The sequence below is a fragment of the Peromyscus californicus genome, unplaced genomic scaffold (genome assembly GCF_007827085.1).
Source record: "Peromyscus californicus insignis strain IS unplaced genomic scaffold, ASM782708v3 Scaffold_16__1_contigs__length_79575227, whole genome shotgun sequence".
Lineage (NCBI taxonomy): Eukaryota > Metazoa > Chordata > Mammalia > Rodentia > Cricetidae > Peromyscus > Peromyscus californicus.
Window position 1 is genome coordinate 18793354 of NW_026294458.1, and position 17236 is coordinate 18810589.

Below are 17236 nucleotides of genomic sequence, written 5' to 3' on the forward strand. Positions count from 1 at the left end.
CAGGTAACCCACAATGTGAGGCTTGCATTAACAATGATAAAGCAAGCCTATTCATTGGTGTCCCCAGCAAGGGTCTATAAGGGTGCAATAGGGTTTCAAGGAAGGAGAGGTTGCTTGCTACCCAGTCAGAGGGGGCAAAGGTTGGGTCCAGCCTGGAGAAGCTGTCAGAACAAGGAAGGATAGGATTGGCTTTGGTTTGGTGTACAGTTGAGAATGGAAAGTAGGAGTGAAATTTCAGATCTGTCAGTGGCCAGATCTATGTTTCATAAAAAAAAAAATCCAGTGGAAGGGGCTGGAGAGATGGCTCATCAATTAAGAGCACTTGCTCTTGTAGAGGACCAGGTTTCAGTTTCCAGCATCCATATTGGCAGCTCACATCCATCTGGAACTCCTGTTCCAGGGGATCTGATGCCCTCTCGTGACCTCTACAGGCACCAGGCAAGAATGCAGTGCCCATGCATGCAGAGAAACATTCACCACACACACACACACACACACACACACACACACACACACACACACACACTCAAAAGTTTCTCGCAACAGCAGAAGCTGAGGCAGCTAATCGCTGCTGAACATGTCATTCCTTATACTAAGTGCTGGTCAGCCAGTATTATCTCTGTAATTCTTAAAGCAGCCTATGACGAGGTAATTATTATTATCCTATTTCACATGGGAAAGTACGGCAGAGCCGGGACCTCCTTTCCAGGTTCTTACAAGATAATGGAGTTTTCTTTTCTTTTCTTTTTTTTTTTTTTGGTTTTTCGAGACAGGGTTTCTCTGTGTAGCTTTGCGCCTTTCCTGGAACTCACTTGGTAGCCCAGGCTGGCCTCGAACTCACAGAGATCCGCGAGTTTTCAGCGATGAGAACTCAGGTAGGAAAATGAAAAGGACCTGTCGGGATATCCGGAATGGAGACAAGAGGGACAGTTCACCTTTGTTTCTAGGAGTCGACAGGCCTCCTTAAGTGTGTGAGTCACATAAACACTAAAACCACATCTGCCATCCTGTCTAGAGGACTACGACTGGACTGCACCAGCTTTGTCGTGACAGCCCTAAGTTCCAGTCGGGGGGGTGGGGTGGGGGCGCAAGTCCTCTGGCTGATCCCTGTCCACCCACATCCTGTCATTCCGGTCTGGCTAACAGAGTGCTCAAATTCTATTAGCCGAATGGGAGAGTTTCTCCCTTTCCAATCTTCAATGTACCCTGGGGCAATTCAGTGTTTTCCCTCCCCCACACCCGCATTTGGATCCCTATCTATATGCTAGAGCAGGTTGGCTCTCAGGAAGGCACTGTATATTAAGTTGAATGAGTTGTTATCCAGGAAAACTAATTACCTAGGGCAAAGGTAAAGATACTTGAATGGTTAATTGGAAGTGTCTATCCGCGGCGGGATAGGCACCCCTTTCTGATTTGTTAATTTTATCATTCTTGGCGATTGAAGGCGAAAAAGGACAGAAGATACATTTCATATTTCCCCACCATCTAAAGGTATTAAAGTTCGTGGGATGGAGACTAGAAACGCGCCCACAGAGACGTTCTCGCCCGGGACACCGCCCTAAGATCAGAGTAGGAAGACTCCTTTCTCCTTGGATGAGCTGGGCAAGCCCTGCCCCTAAAGGGGGTGGTGGTGGTGGAGGAGGAGGTGGAGGAAGAAAGCGTCCACACCACGCGCGTCAGCCCGGAGTCCAGACTGCTAAGTGATCCGGGCGCGCGAACCTCGGCCATTTATTATTTATTTATTTATTTATTTTTTTCCGCTCCCCACCGGGGTGCGCTGTCCCTTTAAGTGGGAATGCTGGTGCTGGCTCCTCCGTAACACGGGAGCCGGCAGCTTGTTGATTTCGGGCGCTGGTGAATTTCACATTGTTTCCACTTCACTTTCCTTGCCCCGGGGGGAGGCTCGGCTCGGCTCTCCGGCCGCCGCCGCCACCGCCGCCGTCGCCGTTACCAAGCACGGCTCGGGGAGGGTCGGGGCCCGCAGCGGTGCAGCGGGCGGGGACCGGAGGACCGGCTGCCGGGGCCACACGCGCACCTCGCCGCAGTCGGGCTCCTCCCGCGGAGGAGCGCGGCCGCCCGGAGCGCAGCGCGGCCGCGGGGGCCCGCCCAGAAGCTAGCCCGCCCACGGGCCGGGCTGCCCAGCCGCGCCGGGAGGGCCGGGGCGGGGTGGGGGTGGGGCGGGGGTGGGTGCCGCGGCTGCCGCGGAGCCGCCGCTCGGCGCGTTTTGCATGAAGATGGCGGCTCCCACCGCCAGCAAGGCAGCCTCCCTGGGCTGCAACAACAAGCCTGCCTTCCCGGAGCTGGATTTCAGGTCGGGAGCTCGGGTGGAGGAACTGAACAAACTCATCCAGGAATTCACCCGGCACGACCAGCGGGAATACGACGACCAGAGAGCGCTGGAGATCCACACCGCCAAGGATTTCATCTTTTCCATGCTGGGTAAAGAGAGGGAGGGAGGGAGGGAGGGAGGGAAGGGGGGAGGGAGGGAGGGAGGGATGTGTGACTGTGCGTGTGTGCGCGCGGGGGTGATGGAGCCGGTGAAGAGCCCTGGTCCCCGCCCCGGCGCTTGCCCCGGGGTGTCACCCCTTGGCTCCGCGAGGTTCCCTTTCCTTTCCACCGCCAGCCCCGCCGCCCCCTCCGCTCCTGCCTGCGCCCGGCGCGGGGTGCCCCTCTCCTTCCCGATCGCCCGCTCTTTTGTTGGTTCCTCGACCGCGGGGCCGGCGGGCAGGTGAGGCGGCGGCGGGAGACACCTCCTGGCTGGAGGAGCCCCCGAATCGGCGCGGGCCAGGTGACACCGGGTCCCTTGTAAGCCCGGGCGGCCCTAGCAGCGTGCGGAGGCCGACCCGCGCCGGAGCGACAAGTTGCTTCTTGTCGTGGTTGCGGCGCGGCGCTATCACGCCGAGCCCCGGGTGGCCAAACTTGTTGGGTGTTGCAGAGTAACCCGCGGAAGTAGTCCGGGCGCCCGGAGTTGCCGCAACTTTGATTTGCAAATCGACTTCCCTTTGAAGGGGGTCGGAAGCATTTCCGGTGCTTCTCCGGGTTGTTGCTGAGCTCGGAATTCCTAATTCCTTGCTGGAAAATGACCAGGCTCAGAACTCAGGCCTCGGAGGAGCGCTGTCCCCCTGGTCTTTGTGTATTGTCCTAGTGCTGGCCAGGGGGTGCACAGAGTTTCCCACTCCGAGCAGCCCTGCGTTAGAAAATGTACCCCCACCGTATCTCCCAGTCCCACACCTACCGGCCCTGAAAGGTAAAGAAAATTAATGGGTTCCGGGGCTCCAACCCGATCCCCGGCGTCCTGCGGTGAGATTATTGCTTCTGAGTTGTAGAATGAGCATCCGCTGCTGGGAGCCTCGAGTGTAGCGCTGTCATGCAGCAGTGGTGGCCCCGTGGTTTACATTCAGCAGGACTGGAGTGGAGGAGCCGTGCTCTGCGAACGTTTCCACAGTCAGTTTTTCAGATAGTGGTACGTGGGATTGGTAAAGGCCTTTTGGCCACTGGACCACGTCTCTGCATTCTCTTGGGATCTAATGAGACTGCAGCCGGTCCGCTGTCGCTTTTTCTCCCCCGAGGTACCTTATTGCCTTCAGATTTTCTTCCTCTTAACCCAAGTCGAAGAGATACAGAGTGAATGTGATCTACCGGTACTATGAAGAATTAAGCAAGTTGGATGGGCCAAATGTTAAACACGGGACTATGTTTTCCCTTTGCTGCGCATCCCCACAAGTGTATTCTAGGTATTTTAGGTGGTGAGTGGGGCTGAAAAGATCTTTATTGTGATGTTGACAGTTCAACTATTTAAGTGAATTATTATTTCAATTCACAATGTGAGCTTTCAGAAAGGAGGTTAAAGCCTTTACAAGGCCCCACTGGCATCTTAAAACCAAACCAGTGATTGACAAAGGAGCCCGGAGGTGGGGATGGGGTGGGGGAGGTGGGATGCGCAGAAAGCTCAGGGCATCTGCTTAAGTTGCTTAACCATGGCCTTTGCGTTTGGCATAACTAACCTGTCATTACAGCATCCCCCGCCCCCCTTTCTCTAGGACCTTCACTATAAAGAGGTGGTGAGGATAGTCCTGGATCAGGAAGAGGGAGGTGATGGGGAGGGTAAGTTTAAATGCCTGACTCAGTTGGAACGCCTGCGTGTTCCTTCACCTGACACAGTGAATTAGTAAGGTCTGAAGCCTCCTACAAAAGGGTAAACTATTCCAGGGTGCGTGATTTATGCACGTGTTTAATGTCACCGGTGGCATCGTGCTGACAGGTAAACAGGACTGGCTTCTCTTCCTTTTCAGTCTGTTGACCTTGGAAGGGATGCTTTCTCCCCTCTGGGACTCTGGCATTTCCACCTGCAGGAGAGAGAAATCAGGAGTGCCATTTAAGCCCTTTGCCCCTCTGGATACTACCAGGCAGATGGCGATGTGAGCTTGCCTATGTGTGGTGCTGCATTCATTTTCCAATCCCTTGGTTTCCTTTAATGAGGAGCTGACTGTTGGAGACCAGTAACGGTTTGGCGACAGCAAGGGTCCCCGTGTGGATTTACTTTTTCTAAAGCACGTTTTTTTTCACTTGGCCTTAAGAAACGAAATTTCTTTCTGCACACTTTATTTCACTCGCTGTGTCCTAGAGTCTTGCGTGAGGATGCGGATAAGGTGTCTGAATGACCCCCAGCTTGTTAAGATGTCCCTTGGGTGGCCACAGGCCTTCATTTCAGGGAGTTGTTGGGGGTTTCTTTCTCTTGGCTCTGATCTTCCTCTGTCTGAGCTGCACCCGAGGATTGTCAGCAGCTTAAAAAAAATGTGATCCTCTCACTCAGGATGAAATGGCAAAAGCATTTGTCCAAACCTCTTTAGCAGAAATATGGGTAATGTTTCCTCTGTAGCAGGCAGTTGGGGGCCCTGGGTGATGGCCAGGCAAGCCCCTATCTGTTACAAGGTTGTTAACTTTGGACTGAGGTCCCAGGAGCTCCCATCTTTGCGTTTTACCTAGTTTGGAGGGAATTTTCTGCAGGTGAGTGAAGGACATAGACAGCTGTAATCAGTGACTGACTCTTCAGCACCCGGACACCCACTGTCCTGTCAAAGCAGGAATCTACACAGGCTCCGTCACCCACTGGGGGGCTATGGGAGACTCTGAGATCTGTTCTTTGTGCAGACATTCCAGTTCCTTTGGAGGCAGGTGTTATCGGGAATCATCAAGAATGACTTCTATTCCTCTACACCTTGTTCATTTCGGAGAGTGATTGCTGTTATCTAGTTAATATTTGAAGGCCCAGACTGTGGGAGAGGGTTGGCAGTGCATAATAAACACCATTTATCAAAATTCAGAGAAATTGCCAGAGTTCATTAATGTTTTAATAATTTTTGGTATTTGCATACTATCTCTGGTGAGTCTTTTGTTATCTGCATCCCCCCGTGAGGTTGGATGGAGACCGGTGGTGTCTCTGTGGAACGTTTGTGCAAGGGAGGTCGGGCCGGAGATGGAGAAGGCAGCAGGACCCGTGTAGTCACCAGTGGACACGGGTTTGGTGTCATGGCCTGGTCAGGAGAGTAGCTCTCACGGGCTGACCAAACCTCAGGGCAGGAGCTCCTCGGGGCTTTTTGAGCAGGGGCCTCATTCCCATTTCACAGGGGAAGATGCTAACCATTAGTGGGATAAAGAAACAGAGATGAGTGGCTAGGAGACTATCGTGACTAAAGACGCGTTCCTCTCCTCCTTGAGTCCATTAAAGTTAGAAGCGTGAGCTTGAGGGAGGAGGGAGGGCTTGCTTTTGGGGGCATCACTTGTTTCAGGATTCTGCTTCTCTGTCGAGCTGAGAGTCTTCACGTAACGCAAAGCAGCCCCTGCACGTGATTGCCGAAGCACTCCCGAGTTCAAGTGTTTTATTCCGTGACAGGACCACCTATTTGAATGCTTGATTGGGAAAATCGCAGAGAAATTGTCATCAGATCTGTAGTCGCAGCCCCATTCTGCTGTTTGCTGGCTGTGCGTGGTCTTCGTTTCTATAATCTATTGTACATGGGTAACACTGGTGCATCCTTTCAGCGTGATATCTGCGGGTAAAATTACTTCACCAACTGGAAAAGAAGCAGGCATGATTTGATTATTTAATTGAAGAATAAATAATCTTATTAGAAAGCACAGTGAACTTCGGCTGGGATGACTCCCACAGCTTCGCTTCAGAAAGAACTATGTAGTACAGTTTGCAGAAGCCCCAAGGATACAGGCTGTGGCCGAAGGGAGCATGGTTAATCCCAGCGTTCACTTATATTGGTTAAGCGTGCCGTGCGGGCCTGCTATGAAGTTAGTTCCTCTGCCTAGATCTGTGAGCTCCTGTAATCCGACAACCTTAAGGACGTGTCCCCTCCATCTGTTGGGAAGATGAAGCAGATGCCGTCTTAAAGATGGAGCCCAGAGGTGCAAAGAGGTCAAGTTCTTATACCAGGATCACATAGAGCTTGAGTTCAAAGCAGCTGCTGTTTGCTGATCTGTTAGACCCTGGTGTCCCCAATACAAAAACTTCCATCACTTTTCACCGTCTGCTCAGACAACTGGAAGGACCTGCATCACCCTGGGGAATGTTCCACTTTTCAGCCTACTCTGCCTGTAAGAGTAGGGGTGATTCTCTTTCCTCACTGGTTGCTATCTGTTTATTTTCTGCACCTTTAAAAAAACAAAAACAAAAACAAAACAAAACAAAACAAAAAACCCCAAACAATTACTGTTTGCCTTAGCAGGAATCTGAGATTAAAATAGGGAGCAAAAACTTGGAGAAATTCACATGGGTCTGTTTTGACCCCACGCCCTCCCCTACCCTTGCACGGTGCTCTTCCTTGTACACCTACTCTAAGAATAGGTTGTTGGCAGTCCCCAACCAGCCCAATAAACACCATCTGGCCCCTTCAAAGTACTTCTGAGTGAGTGCTCCTGGACCTACTGTATTTCTAGGCAATCTTTATACCTCCTGAATAGGCCATTTGGAAGCGTGACCCTCTGATACATGAATGCCAATTCACCCGGCCACATTTATTGCAAATCATGTCGCCTCGTGGGTCCCCCAGTGCTTGGTAGCATCCTTAGAGTTGCCCTCACTAGTGTTCTTATACATTCTAGGATGGTTTCTAGTTTGTGCCGTCTCTGAGAACCTTAGACATTTAGGGCAGTAGGGTCCCTCTACACATTCGTTTTGGTGCCAATCTCAATGGTTCTCAGCAGTTGTGCCCTTCATCCTCCACGGAAGAGTGCTGGAGCCGCGGTGAGTCCTGGGTCTCGTGGCGCTAATGCCATCAGTGGACACTGCTTGGGCTGAGCCTCTTCTGTATGCTCACGGCCTGTTAGAGTCCCTCTTGTCAAACCGAGGTCTTGCCATTGAATGTTAAGCCCTTTCAATTCCCCCGCGGAGCGTTAGGAAAATCCTGACTTTCTGGTCCCATTTCAGAGCTATTGATTCAGAGTCCCCAGAGATCTCCAGTCTGGACCTTCAGCACTTCTGTCTGTCTGACTTAAAGCCTGAGGCTGTGCATTCTCTGTCTACTAGAGCCAGTCCCAAGCACAGTGTCATCAGGCTGTCTTTGGAGACTAGATTCATATTGCTGAGTCCAGTGAGTGGAAAACCTCAGAAAATTTGCCCAAGTTTGCTACCAGCAGGTAGACGAAATGGCTGAAATCTAACCAAGGTGAGGCCAGCGCAGAGCCTTTGATGTTAGCAAGAACCATATTCTCCACTCACCTGGGCTAGGAGACCCAGATTCTACCTCAAGATTTCTAAATTCTTGCTATGTGATTTCTGGCAAGTCATTGTAGAAACTGAGCCTCAGTTTCTGACTGTGTAAGAACAAGAGCAGTTGGGGTTAATCACTGTACCGACTTCCTATGTTTGATTGCATCAGGTTCTGAACCCGAACTCCTTTGTGCAAGACAAAAGAAGGGCATTGTGGAGTTTTGTTTTGTAGTGTGTGGTGTCTGTGTGACCCTGTGTCTCCTAGCCCCTGTTGGGCTTCTTTCCTGCCCATTTCCCATGACTGGAAACACAACGAAGTCAATCCATTCTGCACGCCAATCACTAATAATATTTCCTTGCACATTTTACTAGACATCTGTGTTTATATTTATACCACGCTTACACCTGTAGGTACTTACATGCATATGGTTTTGTATAATGGAGATCTGAACGGGATTTATGCTGTTTTTTTTCAGGTTCTCCAAATGGGGTCATCTACCGCACCTTGAAAGAGGGGCTCTGCTGAGGAGCCTGTGGGATGATGGTCTCATCCCTTCTTTCACTCACTCTTTTTGGCTCCAAGAGAAGATGCCATTCTTCAACTTGGAGCTCATTCTGTGATTTTACTAATTGAGAGTGACAGACCCCTGGCATGCGTGACTTTGGTGCATCTCCTGTCCCATTTTGCACGCTCTATGTAGAAGACTCGTGTTTCTTACTTTCTTCTTTTCCTTGGGTTGCCCTCTTTATTGGCTTCCTAACCTGGCTCCATGGAAACAATTCATGGGGAATCTGTGAGCTTGAATGAGAAGAAAGGCTGTCTTTATTTTTATTAACCTCTAACTGAGACAAAGCATTTCCTCCCAATATAAATATTGGCGACGAACTATAGTAGTATTAGTAAGTAGTACCTAGGTTTTTGTTGCTAATAGAAGTCACAGGCATTTTCTTTTGCTTGCTTGCTTTTTTTTTTTTTTTTTTTTTTTTTAGGTTTTTCGAGACAGGGTTTCTCTGTGTAGCTTTTCGCCTTTCCTGGAACTCACTCTGTAGCCCAGGCTGGCCTCGAACTCTCAGAGATCCGCCTGCCTCTGCCTCCCAAGTGCTGGGATTAAAGGCGTGCGCCACCACTGCCCGGCGCTTTTTTTTTTTAATTTTTTATGTGCATTGGTATTTTGCCTGCATGTATGTGTGTGTGTGTGAGAGTACCAGATGCCTGAGAACTGGAGTTACAGACAGTTGTTATCCGCCGTGTGGGTGCTGGGAATTGAACCCAGGTCTTTTGGAAGAGCAGCCAATGCTTAGTCACTGAGCCATCTTTCCAACCCTGGCATTTTATTTCATAATACAATGTCACATATATTGCAGAAGAAATTGGGCCAGTGAGATGACTTAGTGGCTAAGGGCTCTTGCCCATGAGCCTGATGACCCTAGTTCAGTGCCTGGTACTCATATAGTTGAAGGAAAGAACCAGCTCTTTTGACCCCACACAGATGCTGAGTACATGCATGTGCTCACATACACAAAATAAATGCTTGCAATACAAATGAAAAAAGACACCACTGTTGTTTTACAATAAGGGCAGACACCAGAATTGCTAGCTCCTATCTATTGGGTTAACAAAGAATCGTATATGATCTGGCTCAAATTTACTAACAAAACGTGTATTTTAATGCTGACTTCCTTTGAAAAAATCTGTGTAACATTGTTCTCTTAATTTAAATACCCTGTCCTTGCCCGGCATGAAGGGGTACACCAGTGATCCCAGAATTTGGGAAGTGGGAGAATCTCGAGTTTGAGGCCAGCCTGAGTCCTATTCCAGTGAGTTCAAGCTAGCCTGGCCTACAAGTAAGACCCTGTCTCAAAACCCTACTAAACAAACAATCTTGTTCCTGGCAGGAGTTCATAGAGTAGACTGGGCTGTAAGAAGGATCGATGCCACAGAAATAGTTAAGGGTCCTAATTGGACATATTGTCTGTGCTTTGTTTTCTCCTTCCTGCTCAAAGGCCACTTTACCCACGTGACTTTCCTGTTTCTCTGAGGAGAAAGAATGTTGCCCTTCCCTTGTGTTTTTTTAGTACCTCACTGCCCTTAGCACATTCTTCTCCTATGTTTATGTTTCTAGCACTCAGTAAAAATGTGTACACAGTAGGCAGTCACTAAATGTAAGATGACTTGAGTTAACTCTTAATTATTTTAAGCTTTGTTGTTGTTGTTGTTGTTGTTGTTGTTTTGCAAGACAGGGTCTCTCTGTGTAGTCCTGGCTGTCCTGAAACTCACTCTGTAAACCAGGCTGGCCTGGAATTCACGGAGACCCTCCTGCCTCTCTGCCTCTTGAGGCATACCTTTAATTTTAAACTCTTTTTATGAGCTCTTTAGACAGGGCAGATGGTTCAGTGGTTAAGAGCTGCTCATGAAAAAGACCTGGGTTTGATTTCCAGCACCCACATGGCCGCCCACAACTGCCTGTAATTGTAGTTCCAGGAATCTAGTGCCCCCTTCTGGCCTCCTCAGGTACCAGACATGCTTCCAGCAGACGTGTATGTATGTAGGCAAAATACTCATGCATATAAAAAGATAAAATCTTCAAAAAAGGAACTCTTCTGAAATTGTCTCATGATTTTCTCATCTGTTAAACCACACTTGATCATCTTTTTCTGGAGCTGTGGAGTCTTGGTCTTACTCTCTTTTGTGGCAGAGTACTATAATTGGCTTTTTCTACTTAAGACATTCCTGCCTTCCTTAAAACATACCCAAAGGCAGTGTAAGAAATGCCCAGAGTGACTGCTGGGGACTGCTTGCCAAGAGCAGAGCAGCAAACATGTAACTTGTAAACTTGTGGACATGGGTCCTTTGTTGTGGCCCTGGGTTTTTGTGCTCTGGGCATCTCCTGGACCATCCCCTGTCCATGCTGGGGTTGGCATGAGTCATTGCTCCCAATAAGGTGTTGAGGAGGTTTATCATTCACTCTCCAAATGGTTAGATGCTTCCTCTGGGACTCTAGTTACAGCCATTCTTTGTTATAAATGGAGTATTTACAGTCAGTAATAATTTATCTTTGCACAGTAAACGACTGCAGTCCACATTCTTGTATTGTGTAACGGGGTTGGGCTAAGCTTTGCTGAGAGATTATATAAGGCAGCCTTAACCCCCATTTATGCATGGGGTCCCCCAGACCAGGAGGACGTAGCACTTTATTCAAGGTTGCAGATTTAGTGGTGGAGCAAGACTCAACCCAGCTGCTACAAGTGTCTCTTATTGAAAGATACTGCAAAGAACTTACAGGGCTTTTTGCCCTCAGCTATCTTCCGCAGGTTTCCTGGGACAAATCTGTATTCTCAGACAAGGCCAGGGCCGCAGGTGTCATTCACCTGAGGGTTTTTTGTTTCTCCCCCTGACCTGAGGCTGTGTTGTAGACAGTTTAGCCAAGAGTGATGTGTCGGTTTTTAACCCCGTGGCCATATGTTTTCCTGGTTGCCAGCCCCACCCAGCTTCTTCTGTAGGTCTCTGGCATTGCTTGCAGTGAGCTCGGAGCTAAGTCCTTGTCAGCTGAGTGATTACTTAAGGACAGTTCATAATGATGCCATTCCATGAGGCCGTGTCTCCAGGGAAGAACTCTTTGTTTGCCATACTCTCCAGTGCGTTTTTTGTGAATTCCTTCTGCACAAGATAGAGAACTAGAGATAGAACCTGCTGTAAGTCAACCAGTGGAAGGAACTGGTATTCGATTTTGTTGTTGGTTTTTTTTTTTTTTTTGAGACAGGGTTTCACTGTGTAGCCCTGGCTGTCCTGGAACTTGCTTTATAGACCAGGCTGGCCTCGAACTCAAAGAGATCCCGCTTGCCTCTGCCTCCCAATACTGGGAATTAAAGGCATGTACCACTGCCGCCGCCTGGCAACGTGTTCATTTTTTTTATTGAAAACGTGTTTTCCTCAGTACAGAGGACTTGATGACTGTTTGTGAGTTAAACGAAGCCCAGAGTGGGAGTTGGTCTAGATTATATTTATGTTTTTGTTTCTTCTAACTAGGGTTTGACTGTCTGCCATGTACACATAGCGAATGGTGTGAGAGGCATTCATTCATTCATCCATGGTCGGTGTGCCAGCCCTGCGCTAGCATAGCCACTGTCATGCAATTACTGTGTAAGAGCATGCAGGAGTGAATACGTACAGCAAGCACAAGGCTACCTGCGAGCAAGGCTTCTGTTCTCTAGAGGATGGATACTGCGATTAAACTTGCAAACGAATAGAGATGTGTGCATAAGGAAAACAAGTAGCCTCGACTGTCACAACGAGGGGTAACTGGTTGGCTGCTGAGCAAGGGCTAGAGAAGGCTTCCTTGCAGCACGTTCACTTCAAGCCCAGGAACGAGCCAGCTGCTGGAAGCGCGGGTGGCGGCGTACTCAGGTGGACAAAACAGCCAGTGTAAGGGGGTGCAGTTGCAAGCATCTTTCAGGGCTGCTTAAATGACAGTCAGTCTTACCTCTGGGGAAGAATGGTTCGTGTTCAGTTTGACCCAGGCTGAGGAATGTAGTGCGTTTCCTGTGGATGGAGGCTTTCCAGGTAGGACCAGGGGGCATTACTCTTCTCCTGTCCCGGGTGTTTAGAAAGTTAGACTATAAAACCTTTATGATTGCTTATTCTTTTTTTTTGTTTGTTTGCTTGTTTGTTTTGTTTTTCGAGACGGGGTTTCTCTGTGTAGCTTTGCGCCTTTCCTGGAACTTACTTGGTAGCCCGGGCTGGCCTCGAACTCATAGAGATCCACCTGGCTCTGCCTCCCGAGTGCTGGGATTAAAGGCGTGCGCCACCACCGCCGGCTGTAATTGCTTGTTCTTATTCTTATATTTTGGAGATGGGAGCTTGCTGTGTAGCTAGCCTAGGTGAGACCTGAACTCACTGTGTAGCCCAGCCTGCCTGTGAACTTGTGGCATCAGAATCCCCAGTGGTGAGCCTCCGATGATTGTCGGGATTGCAAGCTTGTACCGTCATGCCCAGCAGGATAACAGATGGCAGAGAGGCCCCTTGTAGCCCTGCTGTTCTCTGATTTCACCTCTGATAACCCTGGGGCTAGAAAAAAAAATAAATCCTGGGTTGATTTGTGAACGCTGCAGTGTTCTGGGGATGACAATAAGCCTTTTGTTTTTGTCTGGTCCTCCCTAGTTTACAAAATACCATCATAGGCAGTTTGTCCTCCGGACTTAGCCTAACCCCATGAAGCAGTGATTGTACCTGGTACACCTTAGGAAGAAAAGATGGCCCAGAGAGAATGCTGGTACCTCGCTGAAGGTCACAGACAGCGGCTGAGGGATGGGGGTAGAGTGAGGGTATCGGACTCTGGTCCTTTGAAGGCACATAACACCGGACAACTCCGTGGCTTCCTTGAAGCCCAGCCTGCCTTGGAGAGTAGAGGGAAGCAGGCTTCAGGGTCCCCATGAGGTGCAGCACGAAGCCCAAAGCCTGTGCCTCTCCACGTGCTGCCCATGCCTGGATCATCATTCAGCTTGTAAGCACTTCTCTCGGCTGCTTCAAGAACACCCTTCTAGCAGCTGCAGCTGCTCCTAATAGCAGCTGCGTGTGCGGCTTGTGTTGTGATTAATAAAGGAAACTCAACAGTTTGCTCTCGCAACTGTGCCCTTGATGTGCACAGCCTGCTTTCAGGCAGGCTGTTTCTGATTTGGAGCAACAACAGTCCTCCTCCTGGCGTATGGATACAGTTCTCATGTTGTGGTGACCCCCCCCCCCAACCATAAAATTATTGCTACTTCATAACTGTGATTTTGCTGCTGTTATGAATCATAATGTGAAATATCTGATATGTGATCCCCCAAGGGGTTGTGACCCACAGGTTGAGAACCTCTCTGATTTAGAGCAGAGCTGGTGGCCTGAAGGCCCTGGATGGATTGGATGATGAGGGAGCGATGCACGGGTTGGCTCACTAATGGTGGTGAGCCTTCCTTGTCTGTCAGGGAGAATAGAGGGGTGTGTGTGTGTGTGTGTGTGTGTGTGTGTGTGTGGTGGGGGCAGCCAGCAGTGAAGCAGGCCCACCATTTTCCAGTGTTTGGCTGCTGGGTAGTTTTAGAGCTTGAGTGTGTTGTGTATTCAGCTTCTGCTTTTAGCAGGGGTCCTCAGCTTTGGTCCCAAGTATCTGACGTCGTAGGCCTGGGATGGAGCCTTGAACTTGCAGTTAGGTAGCTGCTGTTTTGGTGACCACACTTCCAAAGCCACTGCTCCAAGACAGGGTTGAGAGCTTTGCGATGTTTGGAGTTTTTCCTGAGAAATAGACATCATTTTAAATATTAGGAACAAAGTAAAAACCTTAAAAAAAATACAGTGGGGTTTGAAACTGTAGGGGTCAGTGGGGTCAGTGGGGTCAGATATCACTGGACCTCCTGGCTGATTTCGTCTGATCTGAGTGCATTAGAGAGCCCTTGGGCTGTCTGCTCGGGAAACAGGGGCCGAGTGATGGGGCCACAGTGCATTCAAGAGCATCCACTTATATGGGTTGGGGGTGGGGCAGGATAACCATGACCTCATGTTTCCTCTGTGTGTGTATATGTGTGTGTGTGTTCATCTGCCTGTGTGTGTGTGTGTTCATCTGCCTGTGTGTGTGTGTGTGTGTGTTTATCTGCCCGTGTGTGAGTGTGTGTGTGTGTGTGTGTGTGTGTGTGTGTGTGTGTGTGTGTTCATCTGCCCCAGCTTGCTGTCCTAATTTTATTTTTAAGTTGAAAATCTTGCTGTGTCCCATTGGAAATAATGATAATGGCACGAAATAATGTTTACTGTGTCCCAGGCACAATTCTAAGTACTTTATACTTGGCTTTATTCACTAAATTAATATTAACTGCTGTGAGGAAGGTAATGGTAGCCCTTATTTTACCGATGAGGACTCAGAAGCCAAGAGCAGTAATGCCAGACCTCCGGTGCTACTTGGTGGAGTGGGGATTCGAACCCAAGAAGTCCTAAGTCCAGGCAGAAAACAAGTAAGTTGTGCTTGTTAGTTGTTGATTGTGTGTGTGTGTGTGTGTGTGTGTGTTTGTGTGTGTCAACTCAAGCCAGGATTATTTGGGAAGAAGGAACCTCGACTGGGAAAACATCTCCATCAGATTGATCTGTAGACGTATAAATCTGTGAGACTTACTGAGGTGGGAGGGCCCAGCCTACTGTTGGCCTCCCCCCACCCCCCACCCCTGCAGGTTGTCCTGGGCTGTGTGAAGATGCCTCTGAGTGAGGCCTGAGGAGCCGTCAGCAGACAGCATTCCTCCTTGGTCTTTGCCTCAGCGCCTCCCTCAAGCCTTAGCTTTCCTCAGTGAGGGACTGTAAGCTTCTAAGCTGAAATGAATCCCTTCCTCCCCAAGTTGCTTTTGGTCATGGTATTTATCACGGTGACAGCCAGCCAGCTAGGGCCTAAGTTTATACCTTCTTCTTTTTATTCACTTATTTTTCTTTGTATGTGGGTGTTTTGTCTGCACATATGTCTGTGTAGCATGCCTTATGCCTGGCGCACCAGATCCCCTGGGACTGGAGTTATAGACGGTTATGAACTGCCATGTGGGTGCTGGGAATTGAACCTGGGTCCTCCAGAAGAGGGGCCATCTCTTCAACCCCAGCAGACGATCTTTTTTTTTTTTTTTTTTTAACCTTTTTAGAAAAACACAATGAAAGAAACCTTTCTCGTGCAAAGTGGAAGCCATTGAGAGACTCATACCATTTACTATTCCAAGGACACTTGAGAATCAGGTGGCTGGATTTCCTCCCTCCTCCATTTTACAGTCATGGAAACTGAGGGCCATCTTGAGCCCCAGCTTCACTTTTGGGTAGAGTAGAGATTAGCAGCATGTGGGGCGTAGATGATACCGAACAAGGTGTTTGCACACAAGTCACTCGGCTGGCTCTGTGTTTGCCCCCCAGGGAAGACCGCCTGGCTTTGAAGTCATTTCAGGAGGGGCTCTGCTTCAAGGTAGGGGACATTTCTCTGCTACAAAGCCTCCCTGTAGTTTGAAGTTCTCTTAATTGCCCTTAGAGGCAGGATGCTCAGAAGAAAACCTCATGGGCTGAGTGTATTTTGGTCCGTCATGTTTGCTTTGGTCTTTCTGATTGTTGCCTGTCCCTTCCTCCCGGGTTCCTTTCCTCTGAAGTGTGCCCTCTTCCACCTGAGCTGGTATCGTAACTCAGATTGTTATTTTGATCTCCAAACAATCCAGTCTGGGGTAAGGAAGGCTGGCTGGCCCTCCCTGTGGTGGTTGGAAGAGTGGGAGCGCTCTGTAGGCTGGTCTACGTCTCGGGGAGGAGAGCTGGCATCGCCCTCTCCTTGGGTCGGTGGTCTTTGGGTTGGTGGTCTGGGAGCTCGGAGTCCTGAGGACTTGGCACTCTTGACAGGATGAAAAGAATTAGGAAGCAACACCGCAGCGCCGTGGTGCCGGTCCTGAGGTCAGCTCACCTCCCACATCACTGTATAGATGGGGATGCTTAACTCCCCTAGTGGATAGTGACTTCCTCAAGGCCAGGCAGCCGTGATTGATGATGAAGATGAAATCAGGGGACACTGTCCCCGTTGCCTCAGGTGCTGTAGAATCAGCGGTCCCTTTGATCCTGGCTGTTGGCCACCCCTACTTTGCAGCTGAGGAGAGGATCAGTATTTTGTCACTTGTTCAGGCCAGCACCAGAGGCTACTCAACCGTGACTTCTCTGTCCCTTCTCTGCATCATCATCAGGAAGTTGACTAGCCCAGGCTCTGTGTGGCCGATGATGGACAACCTGGGCTAAGTGACAAACGTCGGGGGGCCGGTGGAAGTGAGGAATGGTAGGCAGAGGACAGAGCGGATTGGCTGTCGCCGAAGCCGGGGCTGGCACGGTCCCGTGACTGGATGTTTCTTGGCAGCGCTCAGGACCAGCATTCTTTGATGCCGGGGGCTTCATGTATTGAATTAGTCTTTTGTAGGAGACCTCATCCTGTCCCCAGCGTCCCTCTTTTTGAAAATTAAGAAGGTGGGCCCCAGCTAATTGATTGATTTAAGCCCCGCAGAAGTCAACGGGGGGGGGGGGGGGGCCCTGGCGCTGAGTAAATTAGGGCAGTTTTGTGAAGCTTCTTTCCCCACCGCAGTGGGTTTCATTCCAGATTTAGATCATTTAATGAGGGCGTAGTTAATGTAGTCTGTCCTGGGGTGATGGGGAACAGATGATTTTCCCAGTGAAAGGCTGATGGCAGTGTACTTTTTAAAAGTTTATTTTGCAATCAAAATTTATTAGCTGAATTGGGTTTTATGCAAATGAAGGACTCTGCTGCCTCCTTACTGTTTGTGAGTGCTTTGTTAAAAGTACATAGCCTGCCCCGTTTCTTCGTGTTGTTGTATGGGCCTGGGTTTGTATTTGGACTTGTTGTGAAGCACTGAACATATTGGTGTATGCCACCCTGGCTGGTGTTGACTGGCAGCTTGACAGAATCCGGGATCACATGAGAGATGGGCCTCTCCGGGCATGACCGTGTCACATTATCTCAGTTATGTTCACTGAGGTGGGCAAGC

General features: G+C 49.4%; 1 protein-coding gene and 1 long non-coding RNA gene across 2 annotated transcripts in view; one reads left to right on the forward strand and one right to left on the reverse strand.

The window, feature by feature from the left end:
• LOC128111991 (uncharacterized) overlaps nucleotides 1-5268 on the reverse strand; it is a 6876-nt gene extending 1608 nt beyond the window's left edge. Inside the window, exon 1 of the long non-coding RNA XR_008218814.1 lies at nucleotides 3236-5268. This is a non-coding gene — a long non-coding RNA (uncharacterized LOC128111991). The remainder of the gene's footprint in view (nucleotides 1-3235) is intronic.
• Mb21d2 (Mab-21 domain containing 2) overlaps nucleotides 2175-17236 on the forward strand; it is a 112009-nt gene continuing 96947 nt past the window's right edge. Inside the window, exon 1 of the mRNA XM_052740604.1 lies at nucleotides 2175-2439. Within this exon, the coding sequence (XP_052596564.1) occupies nucleotides 2229-2439 (211 nt within the window). The 5' untranslated portion in view covers nucleotides 2175-2228. The remainder of the gene's footprint in view (nucleotides 2440-17236) is intronic.